General features: G+C 39.9%; 1 protein-coding gene across 1 annotated transcript in view; it reads left to right on the top strand.

Annotated features, from left to right (window-relative positions):
• Positions 1 to 1737: 1737 nt before the first annotated feature.
• Positions 1738 to 24209, top strand: part of ATP1B1 (ATPase Na+/K+ transporting subunit beta 1) — a 23683-nt gene continuing 1211 nt past the window's right edge. The window contains exons 1-5 of the mRNA XM_015816001.2: positions 1738 to 1891; positions 6428 to 6556; positions 19357 to 19509; positions 19995 to 20179; positions 21701 to 21781. Coding sequence (XP_015671487.1) covers positions 1792 to 1891; positions 6428 to 6556; positions 19357 to 19509; positions 19995 to 20179; positions 21701 to 21781 — 648 coding nt within the window. The 5' untranslated portion in view covers positions 1738 to 1791. The remainder of the gene's footprint in view (positions 1892 to 6427; positions 6557 to 19356; positions 19510 to 19994; positions 20180 to 21700; positions 21782 to 24209) is intronic.

Genomic DNA, 24209 nt, shown 5'->3' with positions numbered 1-24209 from the left:
ACTGCCTGTCCCTTGTATATATATATATATATATATACAGCCAGGCTTCACTTCCAGAGCTGCTGGAGAAAGACCTCTCTGCAGCAAACAGTGGTGACAGTAGCTCCAAGCAGCAGCAGCAGTAGCAAGTTGACCCAGGGAAGGGCATTCCCAGGACAGAAGGCTGCAGGGATGACGTTGCAGGGAAGGCAGGCAGGCAAGCAGAACAGCTCCACCTTCGGAAGGGGGGAGGACAAGAATGGGAGGGAAGCCCGGGGCACAAAGGTACGTTTGAAAAGATGGATTTTTGGCTCCGGACGTGAAGGTCAATTCGCCTCGTCTTGTCTGCAGCCTGTTTTTGAAGGCAACCGATCTCGGCACGGAAGATTCAATTACGGGCACAGCTCAGCTGCCACGCCGCCTCCGAGTATGCCAGGCGCGCGTGCCACTCTCCCTTCGCACCACAGTGTTTGTTCAATGTCCTTATTATGCAGTCCGTGAATGTCAGCCTAACGCAACAACCAGGAAACCTCGCAGATGCAAACAAACGGACCGTTTTCGCCGGCCACGTTTCCTGGTTCTCCTGGCGGTTACTTCGGGGCTTTTTTCCCCTCCCCATTTTTCTCCTTCAAGCTGTTTTTGTCCGGCTGCGCCTAGGTGTGTAGAGCGCGCCGGCCTCTCTCTGGGCAGGCCGCTCGGTTTCTTAGCCAACCGGTGCGTCAACGAGAGCTTCCTTTCTGGTCTCTGCCCTACAGCCTGACCCGCCAGGCCGCCGCCTCGACTTGACTGGAAGCGGCCGCCTTTTGCCTCCACTCCCCTAAGTGCCTGCCTCCCGCCCGCCGCTTTGGGGGGCCGCCGAGTTCCCGTTTCGAGCTGTTAATCTAGAGAGCTCAAACTCGCCTCGGTTCCCGGACTCTTGTCCTCCACTCACCCGCCCCCTTTATGCGCAGGACTCCCACTGCCTCCCCCTCTGCCCGAAGGAGGAACTACAGGTGAATTTTTTTCTCGTCTCTTTCGCCGCCTTTGCCTGCGCGCAACAGTGTGGCACGAAGCACATGTCGAGGCGGCAAGAAGAAAGGCCGGCAGAAAGGGGGGAAGAGGGCACGGGAGGAGAGGGAAGGGGGGGGGGAAAGAGAGAGAGAATCTGCCGCAGAGAATCTGCTCCTCCAACCAGCCGGCCGCCTCAATCTCCCGCGCCTCGTTCCCTGGTTCTCCTCCCCTCCCTTCCCTCCCCTCCCCTCGCCTCCCAAGCTTCGCTCCCTCGCCCGCCTGGCCACAATTCTAATTGGCTACCGGCATTTGACAGGCGGAGCTCGCGTCAGGACGTGGACAATATATCCAGCGTGAGTGGGAGGGCGCAGAGCTAATTTCTGTCCCTGGGCAGAGCCCCGTTTCTTTCTTCCCACCCCTTGGCTGCTTCTCACACGGGCACGCTCGCTTGCAGCCTTTTCCTCTCTGCTGCCTCCTCGCCACCCCCTTCTCCTGGTTTTCCCGGCATTGGGAGAGCGTCCTTCCGACCAAGCGAACCAGAGATACAAGTATACCTCTCTCTCTCTTTCTCTCTCTCTCTCGGGACAAGGATTATTCAGACGTTCGCGCCCTTCGGAGGGTGGGACTCTAGCCCGGCGGCACACAAAGACCCTCCGCGTTTCCTCCCAGCGCCTGCCGGCAGTTCCGCGGCTACGAACATCTGTACTCTGGATTAGCGGCTACTAGCCCCGAGTGATCTCGGAGGAGAAGGTCGTCTTTTCCGCGCCCCCCCCCCGCCCCTGCGTAGCTCTCCCTAAGGCAACCGAAGGCAGCTCCTGATTCATGGCTCGCGGGAAAGCCAAGGAAGGGGATGGCAACTGGAAGAAATTCATCTGGAACTCGGAGAAGAAGGAATTTTTAGGGAGGACCGGAGGCAGTTGGTGTGAGTATCTGCTTAGCCGCGATTTGCTTCTTTCTTTGCGGGGTTGTGGCTCCGTTAAAAACACAGGACGCATCAAGGCTGGAGGCGAACTCGCGTGTGTGTGCGTGCGCGGTGTGAATTGATGGCGTGGGAGGGAAAAGTCCTCCGCCTCGCGTGCCTGCGGGCTTTCGCCGGATCGTCGGTCTGAGCGCCTGGCTCACGGCAGCTGCTTGCCTTTACCACACTGGCAGGGCACACGGGTGTAAATCTTGCGGATCGGTTTTCTTGCTCGGCTGGCTGGCTGGCTGGCTGGCTGGCTGGCTTCCCTCGCTGCTCCCCGCCCATCTCCCGTGCTGCTGTCGGGTTTAAAAATACACACCAAGCCTCCCTATTTCCCAGCTTTCCCCCAAAAAAAAATCAAACCTCCGGGACACTTCGTTTGGGAAGTGAGAGAGATGAGCAATGGTCTTGTGCCACCGCGGAGACTTTCCAGGATGGCAGAACCTTTCAGGAACTGACAAAATCAAGGAGGGCTGAGGGTTATTTTTAAGCCTCAAGATGTGTGAGTCAATGGCTGAATTCGTGGAACACGACAACCCCCCCACCCCGCAAACCAAGACTAACGCTAACCGAGCTTAACACGTTAACACGAACTGTCGTGTGAACGCTGCCGTCGTTTGCTGCTTGTGCTGTTGTGCGTGTAAAAAGATCCGATGGATTTCTTTTGGCGGAATCAGCTTAGTGGTGTTGCTATGGCAGGCATTCCTGGGAGAAACCTGGGACTCTGGTGACGGCCTCTCTGCTTTCCCCAACCTGGGGTCCTCCAGATGTGATGCCAACATCCCCAGATGGGCTGGGCAGGGTGATCAGAACTGACATTCAGTATCCTTGGAGGGCCTTCCCTCCAAGTGGGGGGGGGGGGAAAGGCTGGCTGCTTTGTCACCTTGCAGAGTGGACTTTCATCTCTGTACTGCAGCCTGTTGCCTCTGCATTAAAAGAGCAGCCTGTGTTTCTTTTCATTTTCTCTTTTCCTCCCTCTCCTGCCCCCCCCCCAAAAAAAAGGTCACACTGAAGGGCATTGATGGACACAAACGCATCGTGACTGTAGGCAGGGCAGAGTGGGTAGGTGCCAGGAGAGAGGGGGGGTGCCCTGCTCCCTCCCCCATTACACTCCTTGTCAGCACAGCAGCCACTGCGGCTGCTTTTGCCTTGCTCAGGAAGGACACCACATGGGGAAAAGGACATACCAGTGAATGGGCCCAGTATTTCCTTTTGCTCTTCTAAAATAGCTACCAGAATCCTGGGGAATTAGGGAGAGAAAAAGAGTAAGGCTGGGACTGTTTTCTAGCCCATCAACTCCAAAGGGTTAATAATGCATCAGAGCTCAAGGTTAGTCAAGGTGATACCTTCTGAGCAAAGAGGTAATGGTAGACTTGTTTGAGATCCCTGGGGAAGCAGAGCAACTGCATCAAGGAGAATCCTGAATTGGTTTAAGGGAGGACCCTTTGGATGGACACACATCTCTTGAAAAATCTGACTTGCTAGCTGTCCATACACCTTCACTGAGAGAGGAAGGTCTAAAGAGCTGCAGAGATAGGAGAATGAGACAGAGAGAAAGGTCGGGTTGGGAAGCAAAAGGAGTTTAGAAATAATAAACTCCTTGAAGGCTGTCTCTTAGCAACTAAACCTAGGTTGAATGAGAACACACGCAGACAAAAACTATTTAATTTTTCACCCTTCCTCTTTACACTCACCCTATTTGCTGCTTGGTTTAGACATCCTTGCCCCAACCACCACTCTAGGCCCTATTCATGGGCTGACTACTGACTCTGTGTTGCACAAGCCAGCTCAAGTGCAAAAGTCATTGTAGATTTTCAGAGACTTACCATTCAAAGGTTCCATCTACTCCCCTGTCACTTTCGATAATTTATAAAACAGTATTAACTTCAGAATAGGCAGTGTTGTCTTTTCTTGCTTCCTAGGCTTTATTTTGAACAGGCTTTTTGCGCCAGCCAAGAATCACGAAATGCAGTTTATTTTCTAGTCTTTTCCAAGGGAAAAAAGTCTTAACAAATCTCATGTGGATTGTGCAGAGCACATTCTGGGCCTTTTACATTACAGTAATATGCTAGATATGACTGCCCTTGAAGGAAAGGATAGGTTGCCCTTGAATCTCATCCAATCACTGCTGGAGTTTGAAACTTAAGTATCTCTGTAGATCCTGCAGAGTACAGTATCTAGAACATTCTAATCTCTTCTAATTTTTTTGTGCAAATTGGAAACATCAGCTATACCCAGAAGCAACAAATAGTTCTATGCAGTAAAAAAAATATGTTTGTAATAAATGAGAATGGCTGTATGAAATAAGAGCCTAGAGAGGAAAGAGAAAAGGTTAAGGTGCATATCAAAATAATCCACACGTTAGTTTAAGAGTTCTGGTTAGAGAGCTATTTCCACCTGCATTTGTTGTCCAGGTGCCATTTCATGGCTGAATCTAACCAATGACATCTTGGAAGTGGCATAGCCAAAATTTTCAGGCTTAAATCCTTGAATCTGTGTAAAAGGGAGATGTAAAGGCTTGCATTACAGTATTATTCCCATCATCACAAGCTACGGCTTAGTTCTGACTAAGTTGATCTAGTTCAATTATTCTGGGGGTACTGGTCTGTCATGTGATACCCAATTACTGAGGGGACAATAAAATGCCCCTTACATTGCTTTCAGAGTGGTTAGACCAATGGAGGATTTTATCTTTGTACTAGATAATACACTGTTCTGTTGCTTTAAAAATGCCGTGTCTTTCCTTTTAGAACATAATTCTTCTGTAGCCTCAGGAAGACAGTGGACCTTGAGGTTGTGGGTTACTATTAAGATCCTGATTAGGAATGTCATCTAAATGTATGTCCCTTCACTGCCCTCCATATGCGCCACCCGTAGCAGCCTGCTGTCAGCAGGTTTTCTCTAGTTCATTTCAACAGCACCTCCTATGACTGTACTCTGGAAAAAATGCTCAAATCTCTCTGACGTCACAGTTATTTGCCTACTGCTGCCTGGTTACTATAGAGTGTGTTAAACCCAGGAGTGCTAAAACTATTGTGCTGCTGGTCTCTCTGGATTACTTTCATTTTTCCCTTCTTTGCTGGAAAAACACCTTATTTTAATAGGACTTATCTCTTGCTCTGACCAGCTTGTAAAAGGAGAAACTTTTCTGTATATGTATTACTTATTGCTGCTCTTTCACAGTCATTCTGTACAAATGTTGGTCCAAAGATCACTTTTAAAATGTAATTTGTAGCTTCACCGCCCCTTTTATATTCAAAAGTTGGATTGCTAGTAGATTTGCACTGAAGCTTTAGTACAGCATGTAACACTGCTGCTAATCAGTTGAGATAATCCCTGTAAACTAAAAACTGATTAAACCAGATTTCAAAAACTGAAGTTCCCTGAAGCGGTTTTACAAATAAAGATTTTACTCCTCTTGCCCCCCAATTTATTCTGTTACAAAGTTTTGGGGCATTAATCTGACTGATTAAAATTTGGTATTGTAAATGGGTGATTAATGTGGAATAGCTTTCTTAACAGATTATATAAAAAGCAAAATATGAGGAAGCTGTTGAGAACTGAGTCTTCATAAGAGGATTTGAGTTCAAATAAACGTTGTGAAAGAGACTTTAAAAATGAAAAACAGGGAGTTTAATCAAGATAACTATTACAGCAAGTTGTGTTTTTATGCAACTTCAGACGCAGAGATAATTCCAAAAACATATTTTAAGTTTCCTATGTAAGAAACATTCAGAATAATATGTGTAGATTTTAGATCCATTTGTAACAAAGTTGGGTATGAGTTGAATGTGATTAATGTCAATAGTTGTCTCTTATTTATTTATTTGATTTATATTGTGCATTTTGTAGAGAAGTACTATGTTTTCCCACAATAGCAACTCCATGAGGTAGGTTGGACTGAAAGAAAATGTCTGGCCTAAAGTCACCCAATAAACTTTCGGCAACTCTCCATGCTTGGTCCAACACCCTAACCACTACATCACCTTCTTACCATACTTAGGGTCTACTCTATATTTCCTATCTCTCAGTAGTCCAGTTTTGGAGTATAAGCCATTAACACTGTTTTCTAGCAAGAGTTATGTTGGAGTTGGGAATGCACTGCTCGTGAGTCCCTTTAAGGACACAGATTAAGCTAGGCATCATTCTAGTTCTAACAATATCAGCCAGTTTCCCCCAACATTATACTTTTTAGATGTATTGGATTATAATCCCCACAACCTGCAACAAGCAAGTCTTTTCTAAGTAAATGTATTTAGGATGGTAGTTTCTATGAAAAGCATATGCTCGTAACTCACAACTTTAAAAAATTACTCTGTTCCGATCTCTTTAAATTTAGGTGCCATTGCTTGAATTTGCTATCTTTTCTTCATAGCAATTGGCTTTAATGTTGATTTTAATGTGACCTGTGCTGGTAATATTGAAAAACTGATGTTTATTCTAGTGGCCTAATAACCCTTTGTCCTTAATAGCAGTATTTGTTCTCTCTTGTCACAGTTAAGATCTTACTCTTCTACGTGATCTTCTATGGCTGCCTGGCAGGCATCTTCATTGGGACCATTCAAGTCATGCTGCTCACTGTCAGCAAATTCCAACCCAAGTATCAGGACCGAATAGCACCCCCAGGTAATTATGAGGATGGCTGGGTAGGCTAATTACGTGCCCCATTGCAGTGGGATAGATATGGTTTGCCTTTAGGGCTATGCAGGGTTGTAGAGGTAGGGTAATTACCTTTTAACTACCTCTTTCAAAAAATTTCTGTCATTCTCTATTGAGAGAGAGAAAATGCATAAGAACTGCTAAAACAATCTTCCTCAAACTTGTACTGATCATTATATTGGTAACAATGATGCTAATTGAAGTTTAATATATTTGAAGCATATCACGTTGAGAAAGCTGGTTTAAAGTCAGGCAGTTTATTTAGCAGTTAAGTAGCATCCTGGAAATATTACATTGCCTTCTGCATCATAAGGTAAGTTGTCCTTCCAGTGCTACATTTTCATCTGTCATATTATTATATGTGCTAAAAAAATCACAGTTAAGATATATATGAATGATTTCCAAGAGTTCAACAGATAATTACAACCTTATTGTCCCTCATCCTGCTTAAATGTTATACAGGTCCCTTCAGACCACTCATTTAATCCATTTCTTTTTAAATTTTCAAATCCATAAATCATCAATTTGTTTCTATATAAGGTTGTCAGTCTTTCAGAAACGTTTTTGTTTTTTTAGCTGACCAAATGGTCAGTTTTGTTATTTCTTCAAATTCTGACATTTTCACAAACTATTCCTTCTATAGATATCACCATCCTGCTTCTCATTTCTAAAATCATTTTCTATCCAGGCTTCCAACCATATTAAGCAGAGGAAAAACAATTCCATTGCTTTATTTATGGAAGAAAAGGGGCATATTTTTCAAACTCAGTAGTTACACAGTTGTAAAGTAGCTGAGGGGTAGCTTTGCAACATTGTGTAAAGGAGAGATATCAAACTGTGCCTTTGTTTATAATTTGCCATATTCCTGTATTTTTTTTCTATTTTAATCACGTGCTATTGGTGTTCTAAGATAGAAGATTGGCCGGAAGCTGGGCAGTTACTGTTACCCAGCCCTACAGCACCTAGATAACCAGGGAAAGCTTCCCCCCCCCCCACTTTCTGCATCTATTTCTGTTCTGGTGTCCTCCAGATATATCTAATTATATCTGTCTGAATTATAATCTGTTTGGTGTGCAGCTTAGTTAGTTTAAAAAAAAAGACACATAGTGTAAGTTTATAATTAGAAAACATCTTCTCATTTTTTCTTTTCACATTATTAATTTGTACCTAAATGCCTAAATGGCAGAAACTGGGAAATGATATCAGTCTCCTTCCATTCCTGCTGCACTGCTCTGATTGGTAGAAGTTTTCCACCTGGTTAAAGTGAAGAGGATGGTGACAAGAGCCAAAGAGTGCCTGTAATGATTGTCATATCTACAAATTTAAACAATGGATTTGGGCAGGAAGTTTCAACAGAAGCAAAATAGGGATTTATAATGTAGACAGCCAATTGAACAGTGACATTGGTTTGTCATGGCATATGCAGAAGAGAATGGCTGTTTAAATCAGTAGTGGGAAATGACTTTGTATGACAGTCTGTCTCTGCTAAAATTCTCTTTTCCACCCAGCTGTTAAAAATGAAATGTCCTCAGCTCTTTCTTTTATTTGTCCATCCTAGAATGTACAGGAGAAAGACAAGAAGACACATAAAACAATGTACATAGGAAGCTATGTTGCAAAAAGGAAAGAGTTGTGTTCACCCAAATTGTACATAGGAAGCTATGTTGCAAAAAGGAAAGAGTTGTGTTCACCCAAATTTTAAAAAATATTTATATTTTCTGAGTATACTATAGATTTCTTTAGGAGTGGCTTGATCCTAATCTTTTTTTAAAAAAAGAACTGTGGACAAGATATTGCATTAATAAAGGGGCAGAGAGAAGAGAATAAGAGATTATTTGATATAAACAGTATATATTCTACAAAATGCTGAGGATAAGGTATTCATTAGATTTTAAAATGTAATTAGAAGTTATCAATAACTATAACTCTGCAATGGAATATCTATCAGATCCTGTCTGAGGAAGCAACTGGAGCATTACAAAATGATTCCTTAGTCCAGAAATGGGAGAAAGTTTGAGAAAGAAACACAGTAAACGTGCCTTAATCATACTACATAAAAGTTCATGTGGAGATTTGTTATTACTGTACTAACAATAATGATCATTCCAGAAGTCCAAGAGATTCTCATTTCCAGAGTTTGCCAGCCTTAAAGGATTTGACAGGCTGACATGAAGTCCTCAAATTTGAAAGTAGTCAAAATATAAATCAGGAAAGAAAGCCTTTAGATTGAATCTGATGTAGGCATGCTTAGCATGGTCATATCTCATCTTCTGTCAATTTTGACTAAATTCATATCAAATTTGTTAAGCTGAACAGTCCTAAATGCAACAGTATTGCATGAAGGGAGTGCTATTATGTCACTGGACTTTGATTCCTGGAGCCCNAATATGTAAAACGTTTTGCTATGTAATACATGAAGTTACTGTATGAACTACCCAAGTGTTAATGGAAGTGGCTACCTGACACATCTGGATTTTAATATAAGCTGCACAAATTGCTCAGAGTTGCTTTGAATTAGGCAGCATATATATTTCATTACTAATAATAAATTAACTTCTAGAAGAGGTGTTTCAGATGACCTCTGAGGAAGAAATAGCAAACTGAAGATGACTCAATTGAAAGTGGAGCCAATAACCACAGTGGAATGAAGAGCTGGCAAATAGTCTGTCTCTTTGTAATTCTTCTCTGGATAAGGAAAGGTCTTAAGATTGCCCACAAGTGCTCCATACAGTTGCTCTTTGCATGAGCAGTCTCTGGCAGATTTAGAGCTCTAGGAGAAGAGGGCATACACAACAAGGGAATTGAAGGGTCAGTACTTTAAAGGACAATGAGTTTGCATACGTCTTTTTCTAATCATGTTCAGAAACTGTTAACTTCTTTTCAGCTATTAGAAACCTTTGTATTCACAAGTTTTATAGCAGTGAGTGAGTTTCTTTTAATCCTTAGCAAAAGAAGTTTTAAATATACATTTGAGGATTCATTTATTTTTCTTTTGGAATAAACAGCAAATGAGGGATTAGAACTTTGATTTTGAAAGTACATCTGACTAGGGTCTAGATGTACTTGAAATAAAAGTTTGAAATTAATCATAAGAATACTTCCTGTGGAAAAATGCTTTTGTTTTGAGTTTTCTTTAAAAAAAAAACATGTTAGGCTGAGACTTTGAAGGTTAGATGTTAGAGGAAACCAAAAGGAACTAGAGTACAATTATAGAGGAAGAACACTTAATTTGACTTACTAATAAGAACGGATCAAAATATTTTAACATTGCACATGCTGAAGGATATTTTTGAACAATGGACCCAGAAGTTAATTTTAAAATGTCTGCCATTATAGATAGACTGTATTGCAGAGATGTTATGGAAGAGGAACATATTTTACTGAACAAGATTGAGACAGAAACATAGAAAATATTTGGCAGAAAAAGACATAGTGGTCTGCCTTTTGAGGTTTTTTATTTTTAAATTTTGTCAGATGATAGACATGTGTTTACCCTAAGAATGTTTAAACTCAGTTGCTGATGATTGACCCACCACCTCTGCTGAAGTTAGTTTCAAGCTTCCCTTACTCTTTCTGTGAAATAATATTTTCTAGCATTACTTTTGTCTTTCCTGTCAGCCGTGTTCTTGATTTTTGCTTAATATTGAAAATCCTTCCTTATAGAATCTCATTCACACCTTAATATATTTAAAGGTTTCAGTCATGTCTCCCCCTTCAATGATGTTCTCCTGGCTGTGCATATTCAGTTCCTCCAATCTCTCCCAACATGTTTTGTCCCACAGAACTTGCATCATTTTTGTTGCCCGTCTCTGGATTCATTCAGTCAGCTCTCCAGAACTGGACACAGTATTCTAAATGGGGTCTGACTAAAGCCCTATATAGCGGGATTGGGACCTCCTTTTTCCTGCCCCGATCCCTCTAGTGATGCATCCCATAATTTTGTTTGCCATCACAGCTGCCTGACCACCTTGTTTACTCATTTTGCAGCCATCTGCTATGAGCACACCTAAATCCTTTTCTTCTATTGTTCTGTCTGTATGCACAATACTGTACTTTGCCAGAGGATTGTTTTTCCCTAAGTGCATGATTTTACATTTAGAAATATTGAATTGCAGTTTCCACATTTTTGATCAATTTTCCAGCAATGCCAAATCATTTTCCACGTTACAAATACCCCAAAGGAACATCAACTCTATTACATACCTTTGACTCATCAGCAAAAAGACAAACTTCACCTAGCAATCCTTCTTTATATCGCTTACCAGCACATTGAACAGAACAGGATCTATGACTGAGCCTTGTTGTACACTGCTTGTGACTGGTCTCTATTCAAACAGTGCCCCAATAATAATCACACACTGGGATCTATCCCTAAGCCAACTTCCTACCCACCGAACCACCCAGTGGTTAAGCCCTAGCGCCTGTTCAATGTTTTATGAGCTCATTATGTGGAAATGTATCAAATGCTTTGCTACAATCCAGATAGGCTATGTCTACAGCACCTTCGTCCAAACATTTGTGACTTAATTAAAGATGTCAGTCAGATTAGTTTGACATGATATATCTCAGTAAAGCCATGCTGTTTTGGGTCCATCAAGTTGTGTGCTTTTAAATGTTTGGTAATCCTTTTTTTTCCAGAGTGATTCCATTAACATCACTACTACAGATATTAAGCTCAGATTCTATAGTTTCCAGATTCTTCCCTAGCTCTAATGGATGGGTACAATATTAGCTATTCACCAGTTCTGGGGAACTTCATCTGTTAGAAGAGACACGTTACAAAGATCAGTTAATAGTCCAGCAAGTACACCTAGAAGTTCCCTTAGGATTCTGGGATGAATATCATCAGGACCCATTGCTTTATTAAGCTTTCAGCAGGCTAGCTCACCTGACACCTCCACCTCTAAAAACCCTGGAAAAGAATCTGTCCTGCTAGAACTAGTATGATCCTCCAATCTGCTTTTGTACTGGCATCTACTTCTGAAAAGCCGGAGCAGAAGTATTTGTTTAGATGGTTTGCTACAGCCAGGCTTCCCTTAAAATAAGAATTGTTTGCATTTTTTATTTTGGTGAGTGAACAGTTTTTTTCTCTTTCTGTCACTAATGCACCTAAAAAAAGTTTTATCTCCCTTTTGAATAGATGTAAGTCTAAAACATTAGTTGTAGTCTATGTTATATCAGTTTAAGTTTTAATGCCAAACCAAAGGCACTGATGATCACTGTAACCTACGTTTTTCCCCCACTTCAACTTCTGGTGCCCTATCTCCATTTGTCAAAACTAAGACTAGAGTATAGTCCCCTCTTGTTGGGCATTTTACTAACTGTTTTAGAAAGGCATCATTTAATGCCCCTAATATCTCAGCTCCTGCTTGTAAATGCAGTTGAAAGATTCCAGTTAATGTCAGGCACATTGAAGTCACCCATGACCTCTCCTTTTACTGCCATCTGGGTTATCTCCTCAACCAGAATGCTATCATAATCCTTTAAATGTCCTGGCCGCCTATGTGTGACACAGTTCTGATTGCGGATCACTTTTTAGTTGTAAGCAAACCTAGAAGATTTGAAGTAAATCATGGCTTTTCTGAATTAGTATTGCTTTTATGCCCTCCTTGACAAATGGCAACTCCACACACACACACACACACACACACATCTTTTTAGTCTGTCTTTTTTGTATAGTATAGCCCAGGGGTGTCAAACTCAATTTCACTGAGGGCCGCATCAGCATTGTGGTTGCCCTTGGGAGGCCGGGTGGGTGCAGCCTACTGGGTGGGCGTGGATGGAGTGGGTGTGTGGCCTACTGGGTGGGCATGGCCAGCTCTACATCATTTGTGTCAAGGGTGCCTGTGGGGGCCTGAGCAGGAGTGGGACAGATCTGAGGGTCTCTGGCAGAAAGGGGTGGGACCAGGGCAGAGCCCATCAAGCCGGATATGTGAAGTAGGCGAGGGCCATTTGCTGGTCACTTCCAGGCGATGGTGCATTTCTTCATTCCTCATAAAGGGTGACACCTCCCCAGCATGCACCCAGGGGATGGGGCCGATGTGGCAGGGGCTGGTTCCTCACTGTTTCCAGATGGCCTTGTGGAGCTAAGATTGAATGCATTTCAGCATAGGTGGCCACCACAAAATTGTACATTGGCTTCCGGCCTCACTGTTTCCAGGATGGCTTCGTGGGCCACATGAAACCACTTCGCGGGCCGCATCCGGCCCCCAAGCCTTGTGTTTGACATGTCTGGTATACATCCCAGTCACTGGAATCCCTGAACCCTGTAATTGCAGCAAGATCCAAATTATCCCTGGATATACCAATGTTAGTTCACAAAGTTTGTTGCCTAAACTGCAAGCATGATTGCACATGGTATGGTACACACTATCAAAAGTTTGATTTTTCTTAACTGAGATTGAGATTGATGTCAAAGTGGATTGAAAGAATCTGAAAGAATGACCTGGATAACTTTCATATATTAGATTTACAAAAGAGACTTGTTAAAGCTTTGAAGAATTTTGTGAGAAGGGATTAAAAATAATAAAATCAAATTCTAGAACATATTTTGAAGAGACCAAAAATCAAGATTGTTAAAAGTAACAGGAAGGCATATAAAGGTGGTTTATTTGATCAGGGTTAAAATAGATATGTTATTATCTCTGGTACCCCTTCGTGGACTTTTGCTGATCAGGACTAAATGACAATGCTTTAAGGATTTATTTATAGATAAGAGATTAAATATGGGGAAAAGAGATCATTTATTGTATTTTAAAGAAGATAATAAGTTATTAAAATTGTTTATACTTGTGATGAATGGGAAAATCATTTCTTTATATATTTCTTTGGTCTTCTTTTCTATATTCTTTTTTCCTCATTTTTGTTTCTAATTTTTCTTCTTTCTTTTCTTTTTGTTCTATATTTTTTACTTGTGACCTAATGCCTAATACAAATATGATGACATTGGTATGATCACATCACTAAACATCACCCCCCACCCCTGGCCTTCATAGATTACTATGCTTGGTTTTCCATCCTCCAAGTATCAAGAGAAATATAAACAGGAGCTGGTAGGGAAGGTAGCAAGTAGCATATTGGCAAATTGGTGTTACATGTAGTTTTATCCCTACAGTAGTTTTCAATGAATACCACAGAAATTGGTATTCATTTTAAAAAGTATTCTGTACATTATATTTAAATAGTGTTTGAAACTATTCATAATAACTGTCTTGACAGTATGTACATTCCTATACCATAGTCACTGATATTGTAAAGTTTATAATATCAAAACTCAGGAAAACAATTCAAGACAGAATTCAATTTTCTTGTAATATCAAAAGTCATCTTTATAAATTTTAAGTATTTTATTGCTATTGTTTTGAAAATGGTGATAAGGAACAAAAAAGAACAGAATGCAAAGATAAAAATACATACATTTTATTTATTTTTATCCTGCTTTTATTATTTTTGATAAATAACTCAAGGCGGTGAATAAAAATGAAAAAAAAGCAGAGCATGCTAAAATGTTTGCCTAATCTATTCTACTCCTGCTGTTATCTACTGTTTGCATCAATTATTTTTATTTGGAATCCATCAATTCATGCTTGAAACTACTGCATTTATTAATAGAATTATCCATCAGAAGCTCTTCACTTGGCTTCATTTGTGACTCATGGTTCTTGAAACCACAGTATTAGGAAGAGAAATACTCTAATCCAGAGATAAAACTCAGGGATTATATGTCAGTTCCTTAATCTAAAACGTGCATAGAAAAGTTGTCAAGTTAGACTAGAGCCTTCTAGGGATACCTCACCCTGATAGAAGAATGAGTCTTTTGTTAGTAGGACCAGTCTGCTGCCAACCCATCTGAGAAATTTTCTTTAATTACTTGGACCTTCAAGCACAGAGTATGCCTTACACACTCTGTTGTGTAAGGTGCCAACTCCAATCATATGGGGACTGATTCAGGCAAGACTCATAAGAAATATGTAACAATATGCTTTTAATTTGTCTCTGAAATAGCCTTACAATTTGGAGCAATCAGTGTATGCATGTCTGTACGTAAATGTACACATTTGATTTTCACTGATTTGAATAAACTATTGGCACAATATTTATTTCCTGAATCATTCTCAACATTAGTGTAACTTTCTCATCCTGTTTCTGACCACATACCCATACTGCATTGTTGGCGTATGATTACAGAAAAGGGTAGGGCTGCTGGAAGGAGTTATTCTTGTTTGCCCTTTGGCAGTGCCAAGCAAGAATTATTTATTTTTGTAGCCGTAGCCATGTAATGCAAACTTACAGAAGGTAAGAAATGAAGAATTAAGTTGCTAAGTAGCATAAGATCATCTGAGACAAATAAATTACATAGGTTTTACTGTTCTATGTTTAATAGTCAGGATTTTGTCAAGCACTCAATTTGTTCAAATATATTTCATTATTAACAAAATGTAAGTTTTATTGTAATGGATAAATCACAGAATGAATATCTTTACATCAAAGACAGCTGCTCACTCTTACATAGTATTAGGCCGTAGGTTGGGGACAGTGAAGGGGTTGTGGTGTGGGTTGAGAAAGTTGTGGGGGTTTCAAGGGATGCTGCATGGGTCAGGGAAGGGGCACAGGAGGAACACAGATTAGAAAGAGTGCATGGGGGGGGGTGTAAGAGGTGCTGTGTTGGTTAGGGAAGGCACACAGGGGAGGGCACAGGTTGGGGAGAGTGCATGAAGGTCAGGGAAGGCACGGGGGGGGGTAGCACAGTCAGAGGAGTGCATAGGAGTGACATGGGCAGGGAAGAGTTTGTGGGGTTCATTCCTCCCTGTTCTGCCCTTCCTTTTCCAGCAGGCAAGTAAGTGACTGCTGCTGAGTGGCAGAGGAAGTGAGGGATTGTGAAACTGGCTGGGAAACATTGAAAATGAAGATCACATGACTACAGCAGCAGGCCCAGTACTTCAGTAGCACTGACGCAAGCAAAACTTTCCCAAATTTCATTTCCTTGGGAGTGATCGGTCTAGGATTTTGACACATTCTGTAAGGTTAGCCCCCTTTGAAGTATCTTGGTTCAAAAAATTTTGCCCTGTGATGCACCGTTTCACTCAGGTAAAGGTCATGACTATGACAGTTTTAGTAGTACACAGAAACACACTGACCTGGGTTGATTTGTTTTTTCTTAATGCAATAAATAAAAAATTTAGCTAAAGTGGCTGAATCTTTATTTATTGCATTATATTCTGAGAAAAAGGAGAATATAAAGCAGCCTTCTCTAGTCTCATGTCATGTCTGTCTATGTCTCTGTCATCTATGTCTGTCTTGTCTGTTTGTCTGTCTGTCTGTCTGTCTGCCTGCTTGCCTGCCTGCCTGTTTGCCTACCTACCTACCTACCTACCTACCTACCATCTCTATCATTAAAACTCTGATTTCTCTAACCTTTAATTGGGCGAAATGATGTACCATAGAACAAAACATTTCAACCAAGGTACCTCAAATGGGCCATCTTACAAAATGCATCCAAAATCCATAACCCATGGCTCTCATGGAATTCAAATTTGGCAAAGTTTATAAAACATTTTATGACATAAACATTATCATAAAGTAATTTATCACATAAAACAAGATGTCATAAAATATTTCCTGTGGTCAACTGGTGATGTTTCACTGTGCTCTACAGTTCAACATGGGCTGCTTTCAAAGCAGATAGATCTCTGAATATCTTCTTGAATTCTTAAAAAAAAACCGTTTCTAGTACATTAGAAGCTCTGCATTTTTGCAGGCAAGAAATCTGGTAAGGAAATATCTCTGAACTGATGACCCAATGGGTCATGGGTTTTCCAGTTGCATATATAATATAATCTCTAGCCATGGGACTAATGAGAGTTGTAGTCCAACCCATGAGGAATGAGTAAGACAAGTGTGAAAAGAGTAAGCAGGATAAATTAATCCCTGAATAGAGCCAGGTACACGGGGCTTTTCCCTTCCCAAATGGGAGCTGAGAGTCCCAGACAATATAGACTATCCAGTGAACTGATTGCACTAGACAAACAATATATTACATTTGTATCTGGCCAGCATCCAAAACAATCCAAGTATAAAGACGAGGTCATCTAGTTTCAACTTCCTCCTTCCCTCCAGTTATCCCAATGCTTCAATTGGTCACTGGTTTGCATGTACTTGGCATGCAAAACCCTGAGTTGCATCAGGTGCCCTCCTAACTGGAACACAGAATCAGTTCCTTTGCAAAAATGTAATTCAGCCACTATACCAGTAGCAATGCACAAATCATCCTGTGTTCCTTCCTATACTTTCAAAGAAATTAGCCATTAAAAGAAAAGGTATACATAGAGAGAAATAATATACAAGAAAATGTATCCAGGATATCCTTTTTCCCTGTATGTGGAATTTCAGTTCAAACTAGCTTTCATTGCCTGTTGAATAGACAGAGACCTGGCTGGGATAGGATGGGAGCTATGCTCTGAGTGTACTGAAATGCTGGGAGCTGAGATGTCATTGGCTTTTGCACAATATGAGCAGGATTAGAAAATAGTCATTATAGTAATAAATTAAATCATTTTACTGAAAGTCCCTAGGATTGAATTAAAAAATCAGTAGTGTTGGAAGCTGCTTGTAAAGTACTATTTTGGCAGTCAACAGAATTAGCCTGCAGTACTGCATTCTAACCACTGCATCACTATGCACATAAGTACTATTTCTACCTTATGTGCGTAGTGGCCCAGTGGGTTAAGAATGCAGTATTGCAGGCTAATTCTGCTGTCTGCCAATTGACAGCTGTTTGGCAGTTCGAGTCTCACCAGCTCAAGGTTGACTCAGCCTTCCATCCTTCCAAGGTCGGTAAAATGAGGATCCAGATTGTTGCAGGCAATGTGCTGATTCTGTAAACCACTTAGAGAGGGTTGTAAAGCACTGTGAAGCGGCATATAAGTAAGTGCTATTGCTATTGCTTATGTTCTGCTAAATAGCATTCAAAAGAGTGCATATTTTGCATTTTTATATCAAACTAAATGCTTGAGGGGAATGTACATAAAATTAGCATATGCTTTGTTTGTTATGTGACTGAGGCTGATGTGGAAACAGGGCAATACAGTCATAAACTTAAGAAATTGAGAAACTTGAAATTCATAATTGGTTTACTTCTCCCATCATCCATACAAAGCTTTGGATAGTAGCAAAGGCTGACAGGTTGACTAAATTATTGGCACTAATTGAGTATCTGAAACTGGGGAAAATCTGAGAAATCAGTCATATGCTAGCCTTTCTCCAATCTGTAAAATATATGTGGAAACTAAAATGTTATTGCTCTGGATTATAATTTGAACTACTGTACAACACTATTTACAGTTATATTGTAGATGATATAACAGTAAACAATGTTGTAGTTCAAATGATCTCTTAAAAGTATTTGTAGCTTGGTTCTTCACACATACAGGTAGTCCTTGTTTAGCAGTTGTCCTGTTTGAAGTTATGATGGTGCTGAAAAAATAAATTTACAGCTGGTTTTTGTGTGATGATAGTTGTAGCATTCCTATAGTCATGTAATTGAGATTTGGTGCTTTGCAACTGGAGTTGTTTATAACCATCTCATTGGCCTGCAGTCATGTGATCACCATTGGCGAGCTTCATAGCCAGCTTCTAACAAGCAGAATCCCAGCCAGCATGGCCTTCAGCTGTCCCCAAATTTAATATATGTGGGGGTGGTGGCATACAAAAGCAGAATTTTCTAGAGTGAGTTTGCTGATTAATTGCAATACAGGATAGTGATGGGGGGGTTGTAAGTAGGAATCAGCAAATTAGATAGTGCTTATTGTTATTAATATACCATGTTTATTTTCCTCTATAACTTTCAATTATGCTTCCTTTCCCCATCTCAAACCCCAGTCTACTAATTGCTGTGCTTGATGTTTTATTTGAAGATATATTTGATGTTGGGATGCATACACAAAGGGCTGGGGAGGACATGCAGTTTATATCAGCTGCCTATATTCATAGACTTCAGTTTTAAAAAAAATAAGATTCAAAAAAGTTCACATGTACCATTTTCACATACAGCAATCCAGTCCATATGCACAGAATACAGGTAGTCTTCGACTTACGAACACAATTGAGCCTAAAATTTCTGTTGTTAAGTGGGACATTTGTTAAGTGAGTTTTGCCCCATTTTATGACTTTTCGTGCCACACAGTTAAGTGAATCACTGCAGTTGATAGGTTAATAAACTGGTTGTTAAGTGTATCTGGTTTCCCCATGGACTTTGCTTGTCAGAAGGTCGCAAAAAGCGATTACATGATCCTGGGACACAGCAAAGGTCATAAATATGAACCAGTTGCCAAGCATCTGAATTTTGATAACATGATCACGGGGATGCTGCAAAGGTTGTAAGTATGAAAACCAGTCATAAGTCATATTTTTCAGTACTGTTGTAACTTTGAACACTTACTAAATGAACTATTGTAAGTTGAGGAATACCTGTATAGTGCCTCTTCAAGATTTCCTTTGATATAAGGACATTTGCCTGAAATACGATACATATTTCTGAATCACAGGCTGGGTGGCCAGAGTCTCTGTGCCAGGACTTTGTGGCCAGGAACAAAAAGGCAGGGAGAAGAGAGGCAAATAGATTTAAACACTGTGGATTGCTGGTTATCAATCAGTTGATAGAAGAGAGTTTTCATCTTTCTCTCCTGTTCTTAGAAATGCTTCATTGCCACAAGTCCTACTAGTTGGCTTCTCTTCCTATAGGTTAACAGCTATTTTCCTTTTCCTTCCAGGATTGTCAACTGTTCCCCATGCCCTTAAAATGGAGATTTCTTTCAACCCTTCTGATCCAAGCTCATACAAGCGATACGTAAACCTAATTGATACATTCTTAAAGGCTTATGAAAGTAATATTCAGCAAGAAGTCGATTTTGAGAATTGTGGCAGTGAGTAGATGTTATTTTTAATTTATTTTTGTTTGATCAATCTGAAAGTTTGTTGATGGTCTTAAAGCTAGCAGTCTCTTGTGTATCTAATATTCCAACAGTGATCTTGAAGAAGCTTCTTTGTAAAAAAAAACCCCAAGGTTCCTATATCCTTCAAGCTGCTTATTTCTATGTGCAATCATTTTTAAATATATTCAGACTGAGAAAAATATATGATCAGTAGCATTATACGCTTTGGTATCGGTGCGTGTTGGGATGCAATCACTGGCAAAAATTATCCTGTACCAGTTCACAGAGATGCAAAGCTGTAAAATACATATTACACTTCTATTCTGTTTAAAAATAAAATGGAGGTGGAAATCTGTTACTCTCTGAATCTTAAGGCAATAGCCATTATATGTTAATTTTAAAAAATGTGGTATTGACTAAAATGTGTATAGGTATTATTGACTTCTCCTTCTTTCTTCCCCAATCCACACCATCAGCTGATCCTTCTCCTCCCAAAGAAAGAGGACCTTTTGATGGCTCTCAAGGTGCTCTGCAATCTTGCAAGTTCTTTCGCAGTTGGCTGGGAAATTGCTCTGGCTTAGAAGATCAAAATTATGGTTACCAAGATGGCAAGCCATGTGTCATCATTAAACTCAACAGAGTTCTGGGTTTCATACCTCAGGCAAGTATTACGAGATAAATACGAGACAAAAGAAGGTAACATGATTTCATAGGAAAATAGTGTATCTCAGCTTGGACAAGCTTGCTTCTTTCTCTCTCTTAACTGAGAACTGTTCATCTACTGGTCATCCAGTGAAGCAATAATTAATACAGTCCTTGAAGAACTTGGAACTCTTTATAAATGGTGATGATTCTATACAGTATTTTCATTGATCAATCTAGTAACAAAAAAGCAGTGAAATGCCTCTGGAAATAACTGTACCTATTGTCTTATTGGGATATTTTATTTTTTTTTTACAAATTTTAATATGTGCTGTAATGCAAACAGATATTCTAATACTCAGTTATTTTGAGAAGGAAGGAATAATTTATTTCATTCTAAAGCCATGTGAAGACACTGGGCTTGATCTAAATTTAGCCTTAGTCTATTATTTTTATTATATCCTACAGGATATTCTAAATGGGGTGATTAAAATTCTAATCCAGAATAGAAGAGACACTAAAGTAGGATACTGAAAACAATTTAAAATCCAGCTCTGGACTTCTCTATTCTGGTTTCTTTCTTTTCTCAATAGCATATATTTCACATATATGTAACCCTAACCCTATCTTTTCTCAGATATTTAAACCAGTTCTGGAGATCTGCTTCCATCTGTAATATGCTGATTGTATCTTTATTTCTCAAAAAACACTGTTAAGTTAGAGAAATATGTTGGATGTAATGAGGTTTAATCAATATTGCTGGGAGCAATGTATTGGTGTAACTTTTCACAGCTGGTATTGGTAGGGCAGTATTGGGGTTTAGATAACAGGTTTCCTGATATTTCACTGGCCACACAGATCACCTGGCCTCTGAAGACGCCATCAAAGTTACTAGTGAAACATCAGAAAATCTGCTATCTAAACCATGGGTCACTAAATCCTAAAGCCCAACATTGTCCAACTGCTGGATGTTTCAGCTAAAACCATCCTTAGTCTTGATCGTTTGATTTCTGCTTTTTCAAAAGCCCTCCTAGCTGTCTAACCCAATTTCCTCAGATAGAAGTGAGAGCTACCTGCATAGAACAAGAGATAGACAGGTTTGGCCACAGAATAGCAGTGATTAGGGAGTAGCAAATGCAGAAGTTGTAGTTTTGCTGAGTGTAAATTAAAAATTTCACTAATTAATTACACTAATCTTTTTTCTCATCTTGTCTTTGTGGATTATGTGTATGTGAGTGTAATGTATTTCTTTGTAAAACATATATTAGTTCATTACACACATATACAAAATCTATCCCAATGTATCTTTCTCCAACTTCATAGATTTTTTTTCCCTTTCCTTTCCTTTCCTTTCCTTTCCTTTCCTTTCCTTTCCTTTCCTTCCATTCCCAAGACAGCTTCACTTCCAAACTGTTAGTTAAACAACTGCTTATAGAGAATATAATATGTGGGAAATAAATATATTGAATATGGGAGTTATTTAGTAGCAACAACTTGGAAATTTGTTAAAACTTTTTTGAAATGTGTTTCTTTTCTTCAGCTTCCACAAAATAATTCCATCCCACCTGAGCTGCTGGCAAAATATAATCCCAATGTCATTCCCATTCATTGCACTGCTAAGGTAAAACAGTTAATCTTCTTAATGAAATGTGTTGTCTGTAAGATCTATCTTAAAGACCGTCTGGTAGTTCAAAATAGTATTGCTAGCTAGGATCAGGTATTGGAATCATATCTGCTATTGTGAGAGGGACCTCGGAGTCCTACTGGACAATCACTTAAATATGAGCCAGCAGTGTGCTGCAGCTGCCAAAAAAGCCAACACAGTGCTGGGCTGCATTAACAGAGGGATAGAATCAAGATCACGTGAAGTATTAATACCACTTTACAATGCCTTGGTAAGGCCACACTTGAAATACTGCATCCAGTTTTGGTCACCATGATGTAAAAAAGAAGTTGAGACACTAGAAAGAATACAGAGAAGAGCAACAAAGATGATTAGGGGACTGGAGGCTAAAGTATATAAGGAAAGGCTGCTGGAATTGGGTATGTCTAGTTTAATGAAGAGAAGGACGAGGGGGGACATGATAGCAGTGTTCCAATATCTCAGGGGCTGCCATAAAGAAGAGGGAGTCAAGCTATTCTCCAAAGCGCCTGGAGGCAGGACAAGAAGCAACGGATGAAACTAATCAAGGAGAGAAGCAACCTAGAACTAAGGAGAAACTTCCTGACAGTTAGAACAATTAACCAGTGGAACAACCTGCCTCCAGAAGTGGTGAATGCTCCAACACTGGAAGTTTTTAAGAAGAGACTGGACAGCCATTTGTCTGAAATGGTATAGGGTTTCCTGCCTGAGCAGAGGGTTGGGCTAGATGACCTCCAAGGTCCCTTCCAACTTTATTATTATTATTATTATTATTATTATTATTATTATTATTATTATTATTATTATTATTATTATTATTATTATTATTATTATTATTATTATTGCTAAAACTGTGATGGCTCCTGGCTTGTGCTTTAGCCATATCAAGTCCTCATTCTTAGCTATGGAAACTGTCTTGAGTTACAATTGAGGTAAGAAATAAATCTTGCCTTCACATTAATCTTCAGAGGCATTATGGTGATTGTCAAATAAGAGCTGAAATCCAACATAACTAGTGGCTACCATACTGATTTGCTTCTAGGAGCTTCTCCTCTGGATGCATGCACAATCTAAGGCATAGAGTCCATAAAAATATATTTTTTGGCATCAGATATGAGGAATACTCTCTCTAGGTTGGTATATAGGTAGTCCTGACTTAACTACCATTTGTTTAGCAACCATTCGAAGTTAAGAGTGGCTGAACGAATGCTAGTTACGACTGTTTCTTGAAGTTACAGCCAATGCAGTGTCCCTATGGTCACCTGATAAAAAAGTGGGTGCTTGGCAGCCTGCCCACATTTATAAACTCAGTGTGCATTTCAACATGCAGAAAAGAATGGGGAAAGCGCTGACAGATTACAGACCATTGGACAGCCTAGATGAATTCACAAGGCACTCATGAAAACATCTATCAAACAGCATAAAATATTTTATGAATAATATTTATCAGGGACTCATATAGTGCTCAGGTACTTCAGAGTCCATAGGAGAGCAAAAGTAATACTTTTCTACAGTAACTTAAAAGAGCAGTGATACCTTGGGAGAAGATGCAACTGCTTTAAGATGTTGCCAGTTTACTTTTTTGTGCTCTCCTTTTTGAAAAGTGAAGCCAAAGAATTCAGCCTTATTAGTTATAAATTCCTTTTGTAGGGTTAGAAAGCTAACTCAATTAAAGGTCTACCAGTGGTTATTGATTTCTCTGTGGCAAATCTACATTAAAATGCCTACTATAAGAATGGTTATCTATAATTTCCAATATTAGATTTTACCTTTCCAGTGAAAATTCTGGGAAAAATATCAAGAGACAGCTGTTGCTAACACAATGTACTTGTGGTTTTCCTAGGAAGCTTATAGATAGCCAAGGAAGCTGGATGGCAGTTAAGGCTTTGGTTTTATCCAATAGTTTCTTCCAATGCTTACATATAGCAGTATGCACAGTATTTTGAATTTGAATGATTTTGAAGTTGAAAGATACAGATGGAGTAAAAGCAACATCCCCTTCTCATTTTAGAGACATATTGCCTTTAAGCTGGAAATTTCATTTAGTTCATGATTGCTATTATTTTTATGACTATTCATTCTAAATTTAATGGTCTTATTGGAGACCAGCTATGTTGCATTTGGAAGCTCCTGTTTTTAAGATCTATAGTGATTGTGGATTTATGCTCATTGTTAGTAAAAAAAACAAACCTGGAACAACAGGGACTCTAATGGCACAAAAAGTTATCCACATGTTAGTTTCAGGTAGACATTCACTTTGTTATGTGGGTATATGTTTCTTACTTTTTTGCATCATTTATGTTATTGTAATGTGTGAAAAGGATGTAAAATTTTAGTGATTCAGACACTCTATCATGGAACCTTATTTTAAGGCAATTAAGGTTGATGGAGACATGACTATTTTAAT

Source organism: Protobothrops mucrosquamatus, unplaced genomic scaffold (assembly GCF_001527695.2).
Source record: "Protobothrops mucrosquamatus isolate PMUCROS unplaced genomic scaffold, P.Mucros_1.0 scaffold_107, whole genome shotgun sequence".
Lineage (NCBI taxonomy): Eukaryota > Metazoa > Chordata > Lepidosauria > Squamata > Viperidae > Protobothrops > Protobothrops mucrosquamatus.
Note: the sequence above shows the minus strand (reverse complement) of the source record. Positions and strands in the feature narration are given on the sequence as shown.